The 13,148-nt window shown below is 38.7% G+C and overlaps 2 protein-coding genes across 2 annotated transcripts; both read left to right on the forward strand.

Annotated features, from left to right (window-relative positions):
- Positions 1 to 517: 517 nt before the first annotated feature.
- On the forward strand, positions 518 to 1,660 carry PKNH_1120300 (DnaJ protein, putative; the record flags this gene model as incomplete). The annotated part of the gene is made up of 1 exon (XM_002261343.1): positions 518 to 1,660. The coding sequence occupies one exon, from the start codon at positions 518 to 520 to the stop codon at positions 1,658 to 1,660; it is 1,143 nt and encodes a 380-aa protein (XP_002261379.1).
- Positions 1,661 to 8,333: 6,673 nt separating this feature from the next.
- On the forward strand, positions 8,334 to 11,971 carry PKNH_1120400 (SICAvar, type I (fragment); the record flags this gene model as incomplete). The annotated part of the gene is made up of 4 exons (XM_039114131.1): positions 8,334 to 9,104; positions 9,599 to 10,249; positions 10,565 to 11,188; positions 11,321 to 11,971. Coding segments are annotated over 4 exons (2,697 nt in total), but the record flags the coding sequence as incomplete, so codon positions are not given.
- Between the last annotated feature and the right edge of the window lie 1,177 nt (positions 11,972 to 13,148).

The raw sequence follows: 13,148 nt of genomic DNA on the forward strand, positions 1-13,148 counted from the left end.
ATAAGCATAAAGTTGGCGCGAGGTCCCCCCCCAAAAAAAGAAGAAGCAGAAGGGGAACTATTACCGTAGTAGGCATTTTCCACCAAAGGCTTTGCGTCATTTGCTGTTTTTTCAGTAAAATTAATTCACTTCTCTAACGGACGCACACAGGAAGGAGGCATAAGCTCCTAATATAGCACAACCAGGAGGTTGAAACTTTAAAACTGCAATAATTAGGTGGGCTGTTCAAGTTCTTCTTTTAAAGTGATATAATATCTGCGCAACATTTGTGGTTAGAACGTCGTATAAGCCTTCAGAAAGGATCGCGTATGGCACATACGTATAGCGGGATAAGCCTACATGAGTACCCCCCGTCAATGCTGTAACATTTTGAACTAAGGACGCTTCGGCATTCAGGTGAGCACAGCTGAATGGACCGTTGGACTGCGTCGTCGGGACGCCATCAAGTCGTAACCAAACCGATAACATAACTTAACGTACGATTCTCCCATCCCTCGTAGGGCACACTTCAGAAAACATGATCAGGAGGAAGTTGTACTGCTCGTTTTTATTCCTGGCCATTTTGGAAACCTTCAAAGTGAACCAAAGATGGAGCATCTTCATCAGTGCATGGTACGCGCACGAAGATGTGGACAGTGACTATAGCCACAGCAAGCTGTATGAGGTGTTGGGAGTTCATAAGTACGCCACGACGGAGGAGATAAAAAAAGCGTACAGGAAGTTATCCAAAAAGTATCACCCAGATAAGGCAAAAGATAAGAACTCAAATAATCGATTCAACGAAATTGCAGAAGCATATGAAATATTAGGAGATGAAGAAAAAAGGAAGGTGTACGACCACCATGGGTTAGAAGCAGCCAAAAATGTAGAGTCCAATAAAATGGACGAAGATCCAACTGATCACTTTAACATTTATGAAAGTTTTTTTGGTGGAGCAGGAGGATTTAGAAGGGAGGAAATGAAAAAGGCAGATAGTTTAACGTTAAATGTAGAAATGAGCTTGGAACAGTTATATAATGGAGATTTCTTTTCAGTTATTTATACTCGAGATGTAAATTGTCTAAGAAGTGATGACTGCATCATGAAGAAGAAGGAGTGCAGTGGTAAAGGATATAAGACAGTTACCCAACAGGTAGCTCCAGGTTTCATTATGCAAAATAAAATGAGGGATGAAAACTGTATTGATAGAGGTAAAGCATGGAATCCGAAATGTTCTTACTGTCCAAATGGTATGAAGGAAGAGAAAACAATTGAGTTAACATTAGAAGTGGAAAAGGGGATGAAAAATAATGATAAAATAGTTTTCGAAAAGAAGGGAAAACAGGAAATTGGTTATGAAAGTGGTGATGTTATTTTTGTTATTCAAACGAAAAAGCATAAAGTGTATGAACGGAAGAATAATGACTTACATCAATTTTATGAAATATCTTTAAAGGATGCTTTAATCGGATTTTCCAAAGATATTGATCATATCAGTGGTGCTCCTATTCGTATAAACAAACAAACCGTAACTTTCCACAATGAAATCTTAAAAGTGCAAAATAAAGGAATGCCCATTAGGGACTCGAGCAAATATGGTGATTTATATATAAAATTTTTAGTACAGTTTCCGAAATATTTGACAGAGGAACAGAAGAGGGCCATATCTCAATTCCTTTGACATACCCTACTTTCGTTGGAGCAGTTTTACCCTTTCCCCTGTTTTCGAAAACTGTTTACAGGCTCTGCCCTTCACATTCTGCAGCGCAGACATTTGACTTTTTACTGTTCAGTTTTTTGTCCCCACGCGCGAACCGTTATGTAACTCCGCGTGTGTATCGCCGTACGGATACCGGGGCGCGAGTTCCCGAGAGCACGGGCGCAACACATGTGCCAGCACGGCGTAGTTTCAGGGAAGAAATAAGAAACCCCTCTTACAGTACCGGATATTAATTCGAAGGTGTTCCAAACCAAGTGAAGAAGGAAGTAAATGATAGTAGCTTTGAGCAGTCCTACTGACATATACGGGCGAAGGAAGTACATATAGTTCGTTTGCGCGTACAGTAATTTTTTAATGTTACAAATAACATACCTACCGCGGTGTGTCGTCATTCTCATATATGTACGTACATATGTGGTATTAAATTTTTTTTTTTTTTTTTTTTTTTTTTTTAACCTACGTCTAAGTTGTTCAAAAAGTGTTGCGAAGTGTAAAAATTTAAAAGAAGGAGTTATGATTCGCGTGCCGCCGGGGAGGTGAGCCTTTTGAAGCGGACACCAAAAAGTCGATGTTTTCTCGTTGCGGGAAACTAATAACACACGTGGGAGAGCACAGACGGGGTCATAAACAGGAAGTAACACAAATCAGACAGCATATATCAGGCCAGTGTGTATTTGTTCATTTTTTTCCTTTTCTTTTTTTCCTAATATAATTTTTTTTCTTTCTTTTTTCAAAACTTGCCAATAGGTGTTATATCATAATCTCGTAAAAAAAATGTATGGAACATCCGCGCGCGAGCGCCCGCGCCCCCCAGCGCGGAACACTATACTACGGTTTCCGAGCAGAAAAGTGTGGAGGAAGCACAACATTTTTTTACAAATGGCATACAATTGGATTTCAGGGTGCAGCAGGATGGAAGGGAAGGGAGGTTCGTGATATAGGACACCGGGTGTGGGGTTCAGGGTTTAGGGGTTAGGGTTCTATGGTCTCAGGTTCATGGTTTAGGGTTCAGGGTTTAGGGTATTTGGGTTCAGGGTTTAGGGTATTTGGGTTCAGGGTTTAGGGTATTTGGGTTCAGGGTTTAGGGTATTTGGGTTCAGGGTTTAGGGTATTTGGGTTCAGGGTTTAGGGTTTAGGGTTCAGGGTTTAGGGTTTAGGGTTCAGGGTTTAGGGTTCAGGGTTTAGGGTTTAGGGTTTAGGGTTCACACTTTAGGTAATCTCTTCTTAGATTAAGGTAAGTAGTATTGGAGCAAAATAATTTCTTCTTAAGGGAAGGAAAAAAAAGGGAGGAAAAATAATCTTCTGTTAGAGAACGGTAAGGAGTAGTGGGGCAGAATAATTTCCTCTTAGAGGAAGGAAGAAAGAAGTAATCTCTTTTTAGAGGAAGGAAGAAAGAAAATAAAATGGGGGTGGATAAAATAATCTCTTCTTAGAGGGAGGTAAGGAGTAAGGAGTAGTAAGGACAAAATAAATCTCTTCTTAGAGGGAGGTAAGAAAATTAAGGGGGGAAAAAGTAAAAGGGGGAAAAATAATATCTTCTTAGAGGGAGGAAGGTAAAAAGAGGGAAGGGCAAAATAATCTCTTCTCAAGGGAAGGTAAAGAGTAGTGGGGCAAAATAATCTCTTCTTAGAGGGGAAGGTAAGAAGGGTTCAGGGTTTAGGTAATCTCTTTTTAAAGGACGGTAAAAAGTAGTAAGGGACAACATAATCTCTTCTTAGAGGGGAAGGTAAAGAGTAGTACGACAAAATAATTTCTTCTTAGAGGAAGGTAAGGAGTAAGGAGTAGTAAGGACAAAATAATCTCTTCTTAGGGGAAGGGGATGCAAAGGATTCTTCTTAGTGGAATGTAGAAGGCAAAATAATCTCTTCTTAGAGGGGAAGGTAAAGAGTAGTAAGGGACCAAATAATCTCTTCTTAGAGGAAGGTGAAGGAGTAGTGAGGGGCAAAATAATCTCTTCTTAGAGGGGAAGGTAAGGAAAAAAAAGGGGGTGCAGAATAATCGCTCTGTAGAGGGAGGTAGCGAGCAGTAAGGGGGCAAAATAATATCTTCTTAGAGGGGAAGGTAAGGAGTAGTAAGGGGGCACAATAATCTCCTCTTAAGGGAAGGTAAGAAGGGTTCAGGGTTTAGAGTTAAGGGTTCAGTGTTTCAGGTTTAGGGTTTAGGGTTCACATTTTAGGGTTTAGGGTTCACATTTTAGGGTTTAGGTAATCTCTTCTTAGAGGGGAAAGGTAAGGAGAAAGGAAGGGAGCAAAGTAATCTCTTCTTAGAGGAAGGTAAAAAGTAGTAAGGGACAAAATAATCTCTTCTTAAAGGGAGGTAAAGAGTAGTAGAGCAAAATAATCTCTTCTTAAGGGAAGGGATCAGTGGGACAAAATAATCTGTTCTTACAGTGGAAGGTAAGGAGAAGAGCAAAATAATCTCTTCTTAGAGAACGGTAAGGAATATAGGAGGGGGGCAAAATAATCTCTTCTTAGAGGGGAAGGTAAGGAGAAAGTAGAAAGGGACAAAATAATCTCTTCTTATAGGGGAAGGTAAGGAGAAGGGCAAAATAATCTCTTCTTAGAGAACGGTAAGGAATATAGGAGGGGGTCAAAATAATCTCTTCTTAGAGGGGAAGGTAAGGAGAAAGTAAAAAGGGACAAAATAATCACTTCTTAGAGGGGAAGGTAAGGAAAAAGGAGGGAGGCAGAATAATCTCTTCTTAGGGGAAGTTAAGGAGAAGGATATAGAGAGGGCAAAATAATCTCTTCTTAGAGGGAAGGTAAGGAATTTATCTTTTCTTAAAGGAAGAAGAAGAAGGAAGTGCAAAATAATTCTTCTTCTTAGAGGGGAAGGTAAGGAGTAAGGAAGGAAGGCAAAATAATCTCTTCTTAAGGGAAGGTAAGTAATAGTAGGTAGAATAATTTATCTTTAAGGGAAGGTAAGGAAAAAGTAAAAGAGGGGGGGGACAAAATAATCTCTTCTTAGAGGGGGAAGGATAAGGAGTAGTAGGACAAAATAATCTCTTCCTATAGGGAGGTAAGGATTAAGGAAGGGGGACAAAATAATCCCTTCTTAAGGGGAAAGGAGCAGAATAATTTTCTTTTGGGGGAAGGTAAGGAGTAGTAAGGTAAAATAATCTCTTCTTAGAGGGGAAGGTAAGGAAGAAAAAAGGAGTAGGGCAGAATAATCTCTTCTTAGAGGGGAAAGTAAGTAGTTGTAGAGCAAAATAATCTCTTCTTAAAGGAAGGGGAGGAATATAGAAGGGGGGCAATATAATCTCTTTTTATAGAGAGGTAAGAAGGGTTTGGAGTTTAGGTATTCTCTTCTTAAGAGAAAGGAGAAAGAAAATAAAAGAAGGAAGGGCACAATAATCTCTTCTTAGAGGGAAAGATAAGGAGTAGTGGGGCAACATAATCTCTTCATAGAGGAAAGTAGAAAGAAAATAAAAGGGGGTCGAAGTAATCTCTTCTTAGAGGAAAGGTAAGGAGAAAGGAAGGAAGGCAGAATAATCTCTTCTTAGAGGGGAAGGTAAGGAGAAGGATATAGAGAGGGCAAAATAATCTCCTCTTAGAGGGAGGTAAAGAGTAGTAAGGAAAAATAATCTCTTCTCAAGGGAAGGTGAAGGAATATAGGGGGGGGTCAAAATAATTTCCTCTTAGAGGAAGGAAAAGGGAGGAAGTATAATCTCTTCTTAAGGAAAAAGAAGGGGGGACAAAATAATCACTTCTCAAAGGAAGGAAAAAGGGAGGAAGTAATCTCTTCTTAGGGGAAGGGGATGCAGAGGATCCTTCTTAGTGGAATGTAGAAGGCAAAATAATCTCTTCTCAAAGGAAGAAAGAAGTAATCTCCTCTTAAGGAAAAGGAGGGGGGTAAAATAACATCTTCTGAAAGGAAGGTAAAGAGTAGTAGGGCAACGTAATCTCTTCTTACAGGACGGTAAGGAGCGTTCAGGATTCAGGTAATTTCTTCTTCGAGGAAGGTAAGGAGGGTTCAGGGTTTAGGTAATCTCTCCTTCGAGGAAGGTAAGAAGGGTTCAGGGTTTAGGTAATCTCTTCTTAGAGGTGAAGGTAAGGAGAAAGGGAAGGAAGGCAAAATAATATCTTCCTATAGGCAGGGAGTAGTAAGGCAAAATAATCTCCTCTTAAAAAAAAGTAAGGAGTACTACGGCAAAATAATCTCTTCTTAGAGGGGAAGGATAAGGAGTAGTAAGGCAAAAATAATCTCTTCTCAAGGGAAGGTAAGGAGAAAGGAAGGGGGGAAAATAATCTCTTGTTAGAGGAAGGTAAGAAGGGTTCAGGGTTTAGGTAATCTCCTCTTAAGGGGAAGGATAAGGAGTAGTAAGGGAGCAAAATAATCTCTTCTGAAGTAAAGAGTAGTAAGGGACAAAATAATCTCTTCTTAGAGGGGAAGGTAAGGAGTAGTAAGGGGGCAAAATAATCTCTTCTTAGAGGGGAAGGTAAGGATTAAGAAAGGGACAAAATAATCTCTTCTTACAGAGGGGAAGGATAAAGAGTAGTAAGGGACAAAATAATCTCTTCCTATAGGGAGGTAAGGAATAGTAATGCAAAATATTCTCTTGTTAAGGGAAGGGAGAAAGAAAGATTAAGGAAGGGACAAAATAATCTCTTCTTAAAGAAAAGTAAGGAATAGTGACGCAAAATAATCTCTTCATAGAGGGGAAGGTAAGGAGAAAGGAAGGAAGGCAAAATAATCTCTTCTTAGAGGTGTAGGTAAGGAGTAGTAGGGCAATATAATCTCTTCTTCTTAGAGGGGAAGGTAAAAATTAGTAAGGGGCAAAATAATCTCTTCTTAAAGGAAGGAATAAGGAAGAAGTAATCTCTTCTTAGAGGAAGGTGAAGGAGTAGTGAGGCAAAAAAATCTCTTCTTAGAGGGGAAGGAAAAGGAGTAGTAAGGGACAAAATAATCTCTTCTTAGAGGAAGGTAAGGAGAAGAAAATAAAAGGGGGGGTGCAGAATAATCTTCTCTTAGTGGAAGGGAGGAATATAGAAGGGATCGAAGTAATCTCCTCTTAGAGGAAAGTAAGGAGGAAGGAAAGGAAGTCAAAATAATCTCTTCCTAGAGGGGAAAGTAAGGATTAAGGAAGGCAAAATAATCTCTTCTTAGAGGGAGTTAAAAAGGAGTAGTAAGGGCAAAATAATTTCTCCTTAGAGGAAGGAAAAAATAGAAGGGGTCGAAGTAATCTCCTCTTAGAGGGAGGTAAGGAGTAGTAGGGCAGAATAATCTCTTCTTACAGGAAGGTAAGGAGTAGTTAGGCAGAATAATCTCTTCCTATAGGGAGGTAAGGATTAAGGAAGGGACAAAATAATCTCTTCTTAAGGTAAGGAGTAGTAAGGGACAAAATAATCTCTTCTTAAAGGAAGGAGAGGAATATAGAAGGGGGGCAAAATAATCTCCTCCTGGAGAACGGTAAAGAGTAGTAAGTTAAAATAATCTCTTCTTAGAGGAAGGTAAGGAGAAAGTAAAAAGGGACAAAATAATCACTTCTTAGGGGGGAAGGTAAGGAGAAAGTAAAAAGGGACAAAATAATCACTTCTTAGAGGGGAAGGTAAGGAATAGTAAGGGACAAAATAATCTCTTCTTAGAGGGAGGTAAGAAGGGTTTGGAGTTTAGGTAATCTCTTCTTAGAGGGGAAGGATAAAGAGTAGTAGGGCAAAATAATCTCCTCTTAGTGAACTGTAAGGAGTAGTAGGGGCAAAATAATCTCCTATTAGAGGGGGAAGGGTAAGGAGTAGTGAGGACAAAATAATCTCATCTTAGAGGGGGAAGGTAAGGAGTAGTAAGGGACAAAATAATCTCTTCTTACAGAGGGGAAGGTAAGGTACTGTAAGGCAAAATAAATCTCCTCTTAGAGGAAAGGTAAGGAGTAGTAAGAAGGCAAAATAATTTCTTCTTAGAGGGAAAGATAAGAAGTAGTGAGGCAGAATAATCTCTTCTTAGAGGGGAAGGTAAGGTAAGGTGTAGTAGGGCAGAATAATCTCTTCTTAGAGGGGAAGGTAAGGAGTAGTAAGGCAAAATAATCTCTTCTTCTTAGAGGTGAAGGTAAGGAGAAAGGAAGGAAGTGCAAAATAATCTCTTGTTAGAGGAAGGAGAAGAAAATAGAAGGGAGGGGCAAAATAATCCAAATTAAGGGAAGGAGATAGAGAATAGTCCCTGTTAAGGGAAGGAGATGAAAAGGATCCTTTTTAGGGGAAAAGAAAGAAGCAAGAAAGAAGGAAGGAAGGAATGATTCAAATTTTTTCTTCTTTAATAGTCATGTTCATTTACTTTCCAGTTCATTTATTTTCCAGTTCATTTTCCAGTTCCGTCCATGTTCATTTATTTTCGTTAATTCTATATAATATATGTACAAATTGTACAAAAAAGGATTAACTAGAAGAGACAAGCAGAAATCATGGCGGCAGCAGCAGCAGCAGCCGCAGGCGCCAGTACTGAGGAGGAAGGGAAAAAATTAAGGAAAGCATGGCAAGATCATCTGCGTACATCTTCACCAAATGCACAGCCTGTCCAATCCGGAGCCATTCCGGTAAGTACTTTTATCACTATTATTATCATTATCATTATTTGTCGTTATTATTATTATTGTTGTTGCTGTTATTATTTTTTTTATTTTTTGAATTTTTCTCATTTTTAGACTGAAGTGGAGTCGAAGGTGAAGGCAATGTTCGATGAATTGGAGCCCTACCTCAGATGGGACCAAGCGAAGGGGAGTGTCTTAAATGCATGTTCAGGACTTAATCACAAAAATAACACTACAGAGGGACATATGAAGAAAATATGCAGAGTGCCCGTGATGATTGTCAACTGGATGGCAGGATTAGATCCGCAGGGGAATACTAAAAGTGGTGGGACTTCGAGTGATGAATGGGAACAGTATTTAAGATGTATAGTGGGGCATAGTATTATATTGAGGATCGTGCAAAACAAATGCAGAGCACAACAATTGCTGAAAATTATCTCAGATAATATGAAGGAAGGTGGAAGTGCACATACAGCATCGGGGGGGCAAAATGTAGGTCCCATATGCGATTGGGTTACGCTTGATGATATGGATGAAATGGAACAACTTATTGGTCCCCAAATACAACAATTCTTTGATAAAGCAAAGGAAGGTAGAGGCCGCGAGGGCGGTATTGATGGGTTTAATAATATAATATGGTGGTTTAAGTGCGAAGGGAATGAGAAACAACAGGAAGAGCAGGAACAGAAAGGAAACCCTCTTAACAGTAATAGAATTATGGATTTATTAGGGGATGGGATGTCTGTAAAATTACGTACAGTAATCGATCCAATAGAAAAAGCTAAAGAATGTATCGAGAGGAATAAGGAAGACGAAAAATTATGCAGCCGTTTAGATTGCATGAAACAACTATGGAACAGTAAAGGGGGACAGACGTCTGATGCGGTAAGTGGGAGAATGGAATTAATGCATATACATATATATACATACATATATACATATATATATACATAAATACATATATATACATATATACATATATACATATATACATATACACATATATACGTATATGTATATACATATATATACATATACATATATACATATATTCATATATACCTATATGCATATACATATATATACATCTATATATACCATATACATACATTTATATATATGTATGTACATATACGTACGTATATACATATACATATATATACGTATATACTTATATATACATACATATGTACACATACATGCATAAATATGCATACGTATACATATGCATATGTGCACATACATGTGTACACACGTACGTATATACATGTATACATACATATACGTGTATACTTATACGTATGTATGTATATGCATATGCATATATATGTATATGTATATATATATATATATATATATATATATATATTTACCTATAGGAGTCCCTTTGGAAGGAAGTCCGAACTCAAGTCACCAACCTTGTCACAGACGTATATGCCAATGGGGTCACCGACGCCGATGCAGACAATTTGTGCAAGGACGTTAAATGCCCCAATGTTGGTGAACAGGATTGCGTAAGTAAAGAAACATGCAGAATTATGGTTAAAGCATTAAAGGAGGTACATAAAAATGGGAAAGGAGGCCAAGGTAATTATCAAATATTTCATCCTACCATGCGTTGTGTAGCACTCAATGCATTCGCACAGAAATTAAAAGAACATGCTCAGGGGAAAGGTTATGCTTGTGCTGTAGAGAGAGGAATAGAAGAGGCGTTTAAGGTTGGGGACGAACAGCGCGGTAGGTGGTGTGGGGACAGAAGTAAGGGGGATGGTTCCTGTCAGCCATGCGGAAAGCAACATCAGGTGTGTACGGGTTCTATGAATATAGGGAACACCTCCCTGGTGAAGGAAGTAAGGAAGGAGTTAGACACCACCAACAAGGACAACATACAAAAAACCTTATCCTCAATAAAAGAAAAGGTCACTTTATGTGATCGTATGAATTGTATAATAAAACAATGGATTGACAACAATACAGCAGCAGCAACGACACCAGGAGCAGCAGCACCAGGAGTGTCTACGACAACGACGGTAAGGGGGAAGGTGACATGAATGTACATATATACATGCATATGTATACATACGTACATACATATGTATATACTAATGTATATACATACACATATATACATATACATATGTATATGCATACATACATATATGTATACACATATATACTATATATATACATACGTATATACGTATATAGGCATGTAGACACATATATGTGCATATGTATACACATATATATACATTTCCATGTATACACATATATACATATGTATACATATATGCATATGCATTTATGCATATGCATATATATATATATATTACCACCCTATACAGGAGCAATTCTGGGGTAAGGATGGTGATGTTAAGAAATTGTGGGATGAATTAGCACAGAAAATGAAGGCAACTAATGGAACAGGGAATGGAGATTGTGATAAAGTGCAGTTTGCAACTGACGCTGACAAGGCGGCATGCAATTATTTGCATGCCGGCTTCACCAAACTAAAGGACATTAGTGAGTCCATAAATTCTAAGAGCACTGAGTACCGAACCCTGAGTAAAGACCCATCGTTTGTCCAAACGATGGGTTGTTTCTTACTTCATTCCTATGCAAAATATATGCAAAAAAATGCAACTTGTCTTATTGATGCTGGGATAAAAGAGGCATTCAAGGCATGGGAACCAAAAAAAAATAGTACTTGCAATGGTAGCACGGAACCTTGTGTCCCTTGCCAATGGAAAGAGAAAGACCATGAAAGTTGCACAATTAAAACAAATGGAAGCACTGACCCAAATTACAAGGTTGAGGACAAATTGGAAAAAATTGTTAAGGACGACAACGGCTCCAACATTAGTACAATGCTATCTAACATAAATAAAAGGGATAATTTATGTGAACATATGAAATGTATTGCAACCCACTTAAATTCTTCTACCGGACAAGGACAAACGAATAATGCGGTAAGTGGAGTACATCTGCTGTAAGTAGAATGGGGGGGGAAACAAATGTACATGTGTACATACATATACATATGTATGTGTACATGTATATATATATATATATATATATATATATATTTATTCCACTTGCAGCAGAACTTCTGGACAAAGGATGGCGAAGTAGAACAACTATGGAACCAACTGTCCGGAGCAATGACGCAGACAAGTGGCGCAACCATAAGCGGACAATGTGATCAAATGGATGGTGGCAGTAGACCTGCCACTGAACCTGAAAAGAAGGCATGTCAATATCTTACATTAGGTTTCAACAAACTAAAAACTATTTCGGTGCCTTCGGCCAAGAATGGAAAGAACATCTTGGATAAGGACGCATCGTTGAAGAAAGCGATGGGTTGTTTCCTCCTTAAGGAATATGCAAAAAAAATGCAAGGTAAATCCAAATGTGTTATCGATTCTGGTTTAAAAAAAGCTTTTGGCACTGCTGGCAAAGATTTAAATGGACAATGCACGAACGGCAGTTCGTGCATTGAATGTAAATGGGAGAATAGCGACTATGACCAATGCCAAATTAACACAACTGACATAACTGATGGCAAAACCACCCCAACGAAAGTAACGGACAAATTAAAAACAGTAAAGTCTAAAATGGAGAACGAAGTATCTACCACCATGAACGACATAAACACAACCGAGTCTTTATGTGCCAAACTCAAGTGTGCCGCACCCAAATGGTTCCAAAGGAACAAGGAAACGACGCAGAATGGTACTACTAACAAGACTTGGGTAAGCATTACTACAACCAACATAACACTGAGGGACTGAAAAAAAAAAAAAAAAAAAAAAAAAAAAAATTCAGATTCCGGGTTTAGGAATGGAGGCTGTAGGGGTGTTAGTATAAGGTGGTAAGGGTGTTAGAATAAGGTGGTATGGGTGTTAGAATAAAGGTTGTAGGGGTATTAGAATAAGGTGGTAAGGGTGATAGAATAACGTTGCTGGGGTATTAGAAGAAGGTTGTAGGGGTATAGGAATAAGGTTGTAGGGGTATTAGAATGAGGTTGTAAGGGTGTTAGAATAAGATGGTAGGGTCGTTAGAATAAGGTGGTAAGGGTGTTAGAATAAGATGATAAGGGTGTTAGAATAAAAGTTGTAGGGGTATTAGAATAAGGTTGTATGGGTGTTAGAATAAGTTTGTACGGTGTAGGAGTAGGGTTGTAGGGTATGGGAGTAAGGTCTTAGGGTATGGCAATAAGGTTGTAGGGATGTCAGAATAGTGTCTTAGGGGTGTTAGAATAGGGTCTTAGGGGTGTTAGAATAAGGTGGTAAGGGTGTTGGAATAAGGTGGTAGGGGTGTTGGAATAAGGGTTGTAAGGGTGTCAGAATAATGTTTTAAGGGTGTCAGAATATGGTTGTAAGGGTGTCGGAATAAGGTGGTAAGGGTGTTAGAATACGGTTGTACGGGTATTGGAATAAGGTGGTAAGGGTGTTAGAATAAGGTTTTAAATGTGTCGGAATAAGGTTCTAAGAGTGTCAGAATAAGGTTGTACGGTCGTTGATATAAGGTTGTACGGTCGTTGATATAAGGTTGTACGGTCGTTGATATAAGGTTGTAGGGGTGTTAGAATAAGGTGGTAAGGGTGTCAGAATAGGGTCTTGGGGGTGTCAGAATAAGGTTGTCGCAATGTTAGAATGACGTTGTAGGGGTGCCAGAATAAGGTTGTCGCAATGTTAGAATGACGTTGTAGGGGTGCCAGAATAAGGTTGTATGGGTATTAGAATAAGGTGGTAAGGGTGTTAGAATATGGTGGTAAAGGTGTTAGAATAAGGTTACAGGGTATAAGAGTAAAGGTTTCAGGGTATAGGAGTAAGGTTTTAGGATATAAGAGTAAGGTTGTAGGGTATAAGAGTAAGTTTGTAGGGGTATAAGATGAAGGTTGTGAAAGTGTTAGAATAAGGTGGTAAG

This window comes from Plasmodium knowlesi (assembly GCF_000006355.2).
Source record: "Plasmodium knowlesi strain H genome assembly, chromosome: 11".
Classification (NCBI taxonomy): domain Eukaryota; phylum Apicomplexa; class Aconoidasida; order Haemosporida; family Plasmodiidae; genus Plasmodium; species Plasmodium knowlesi.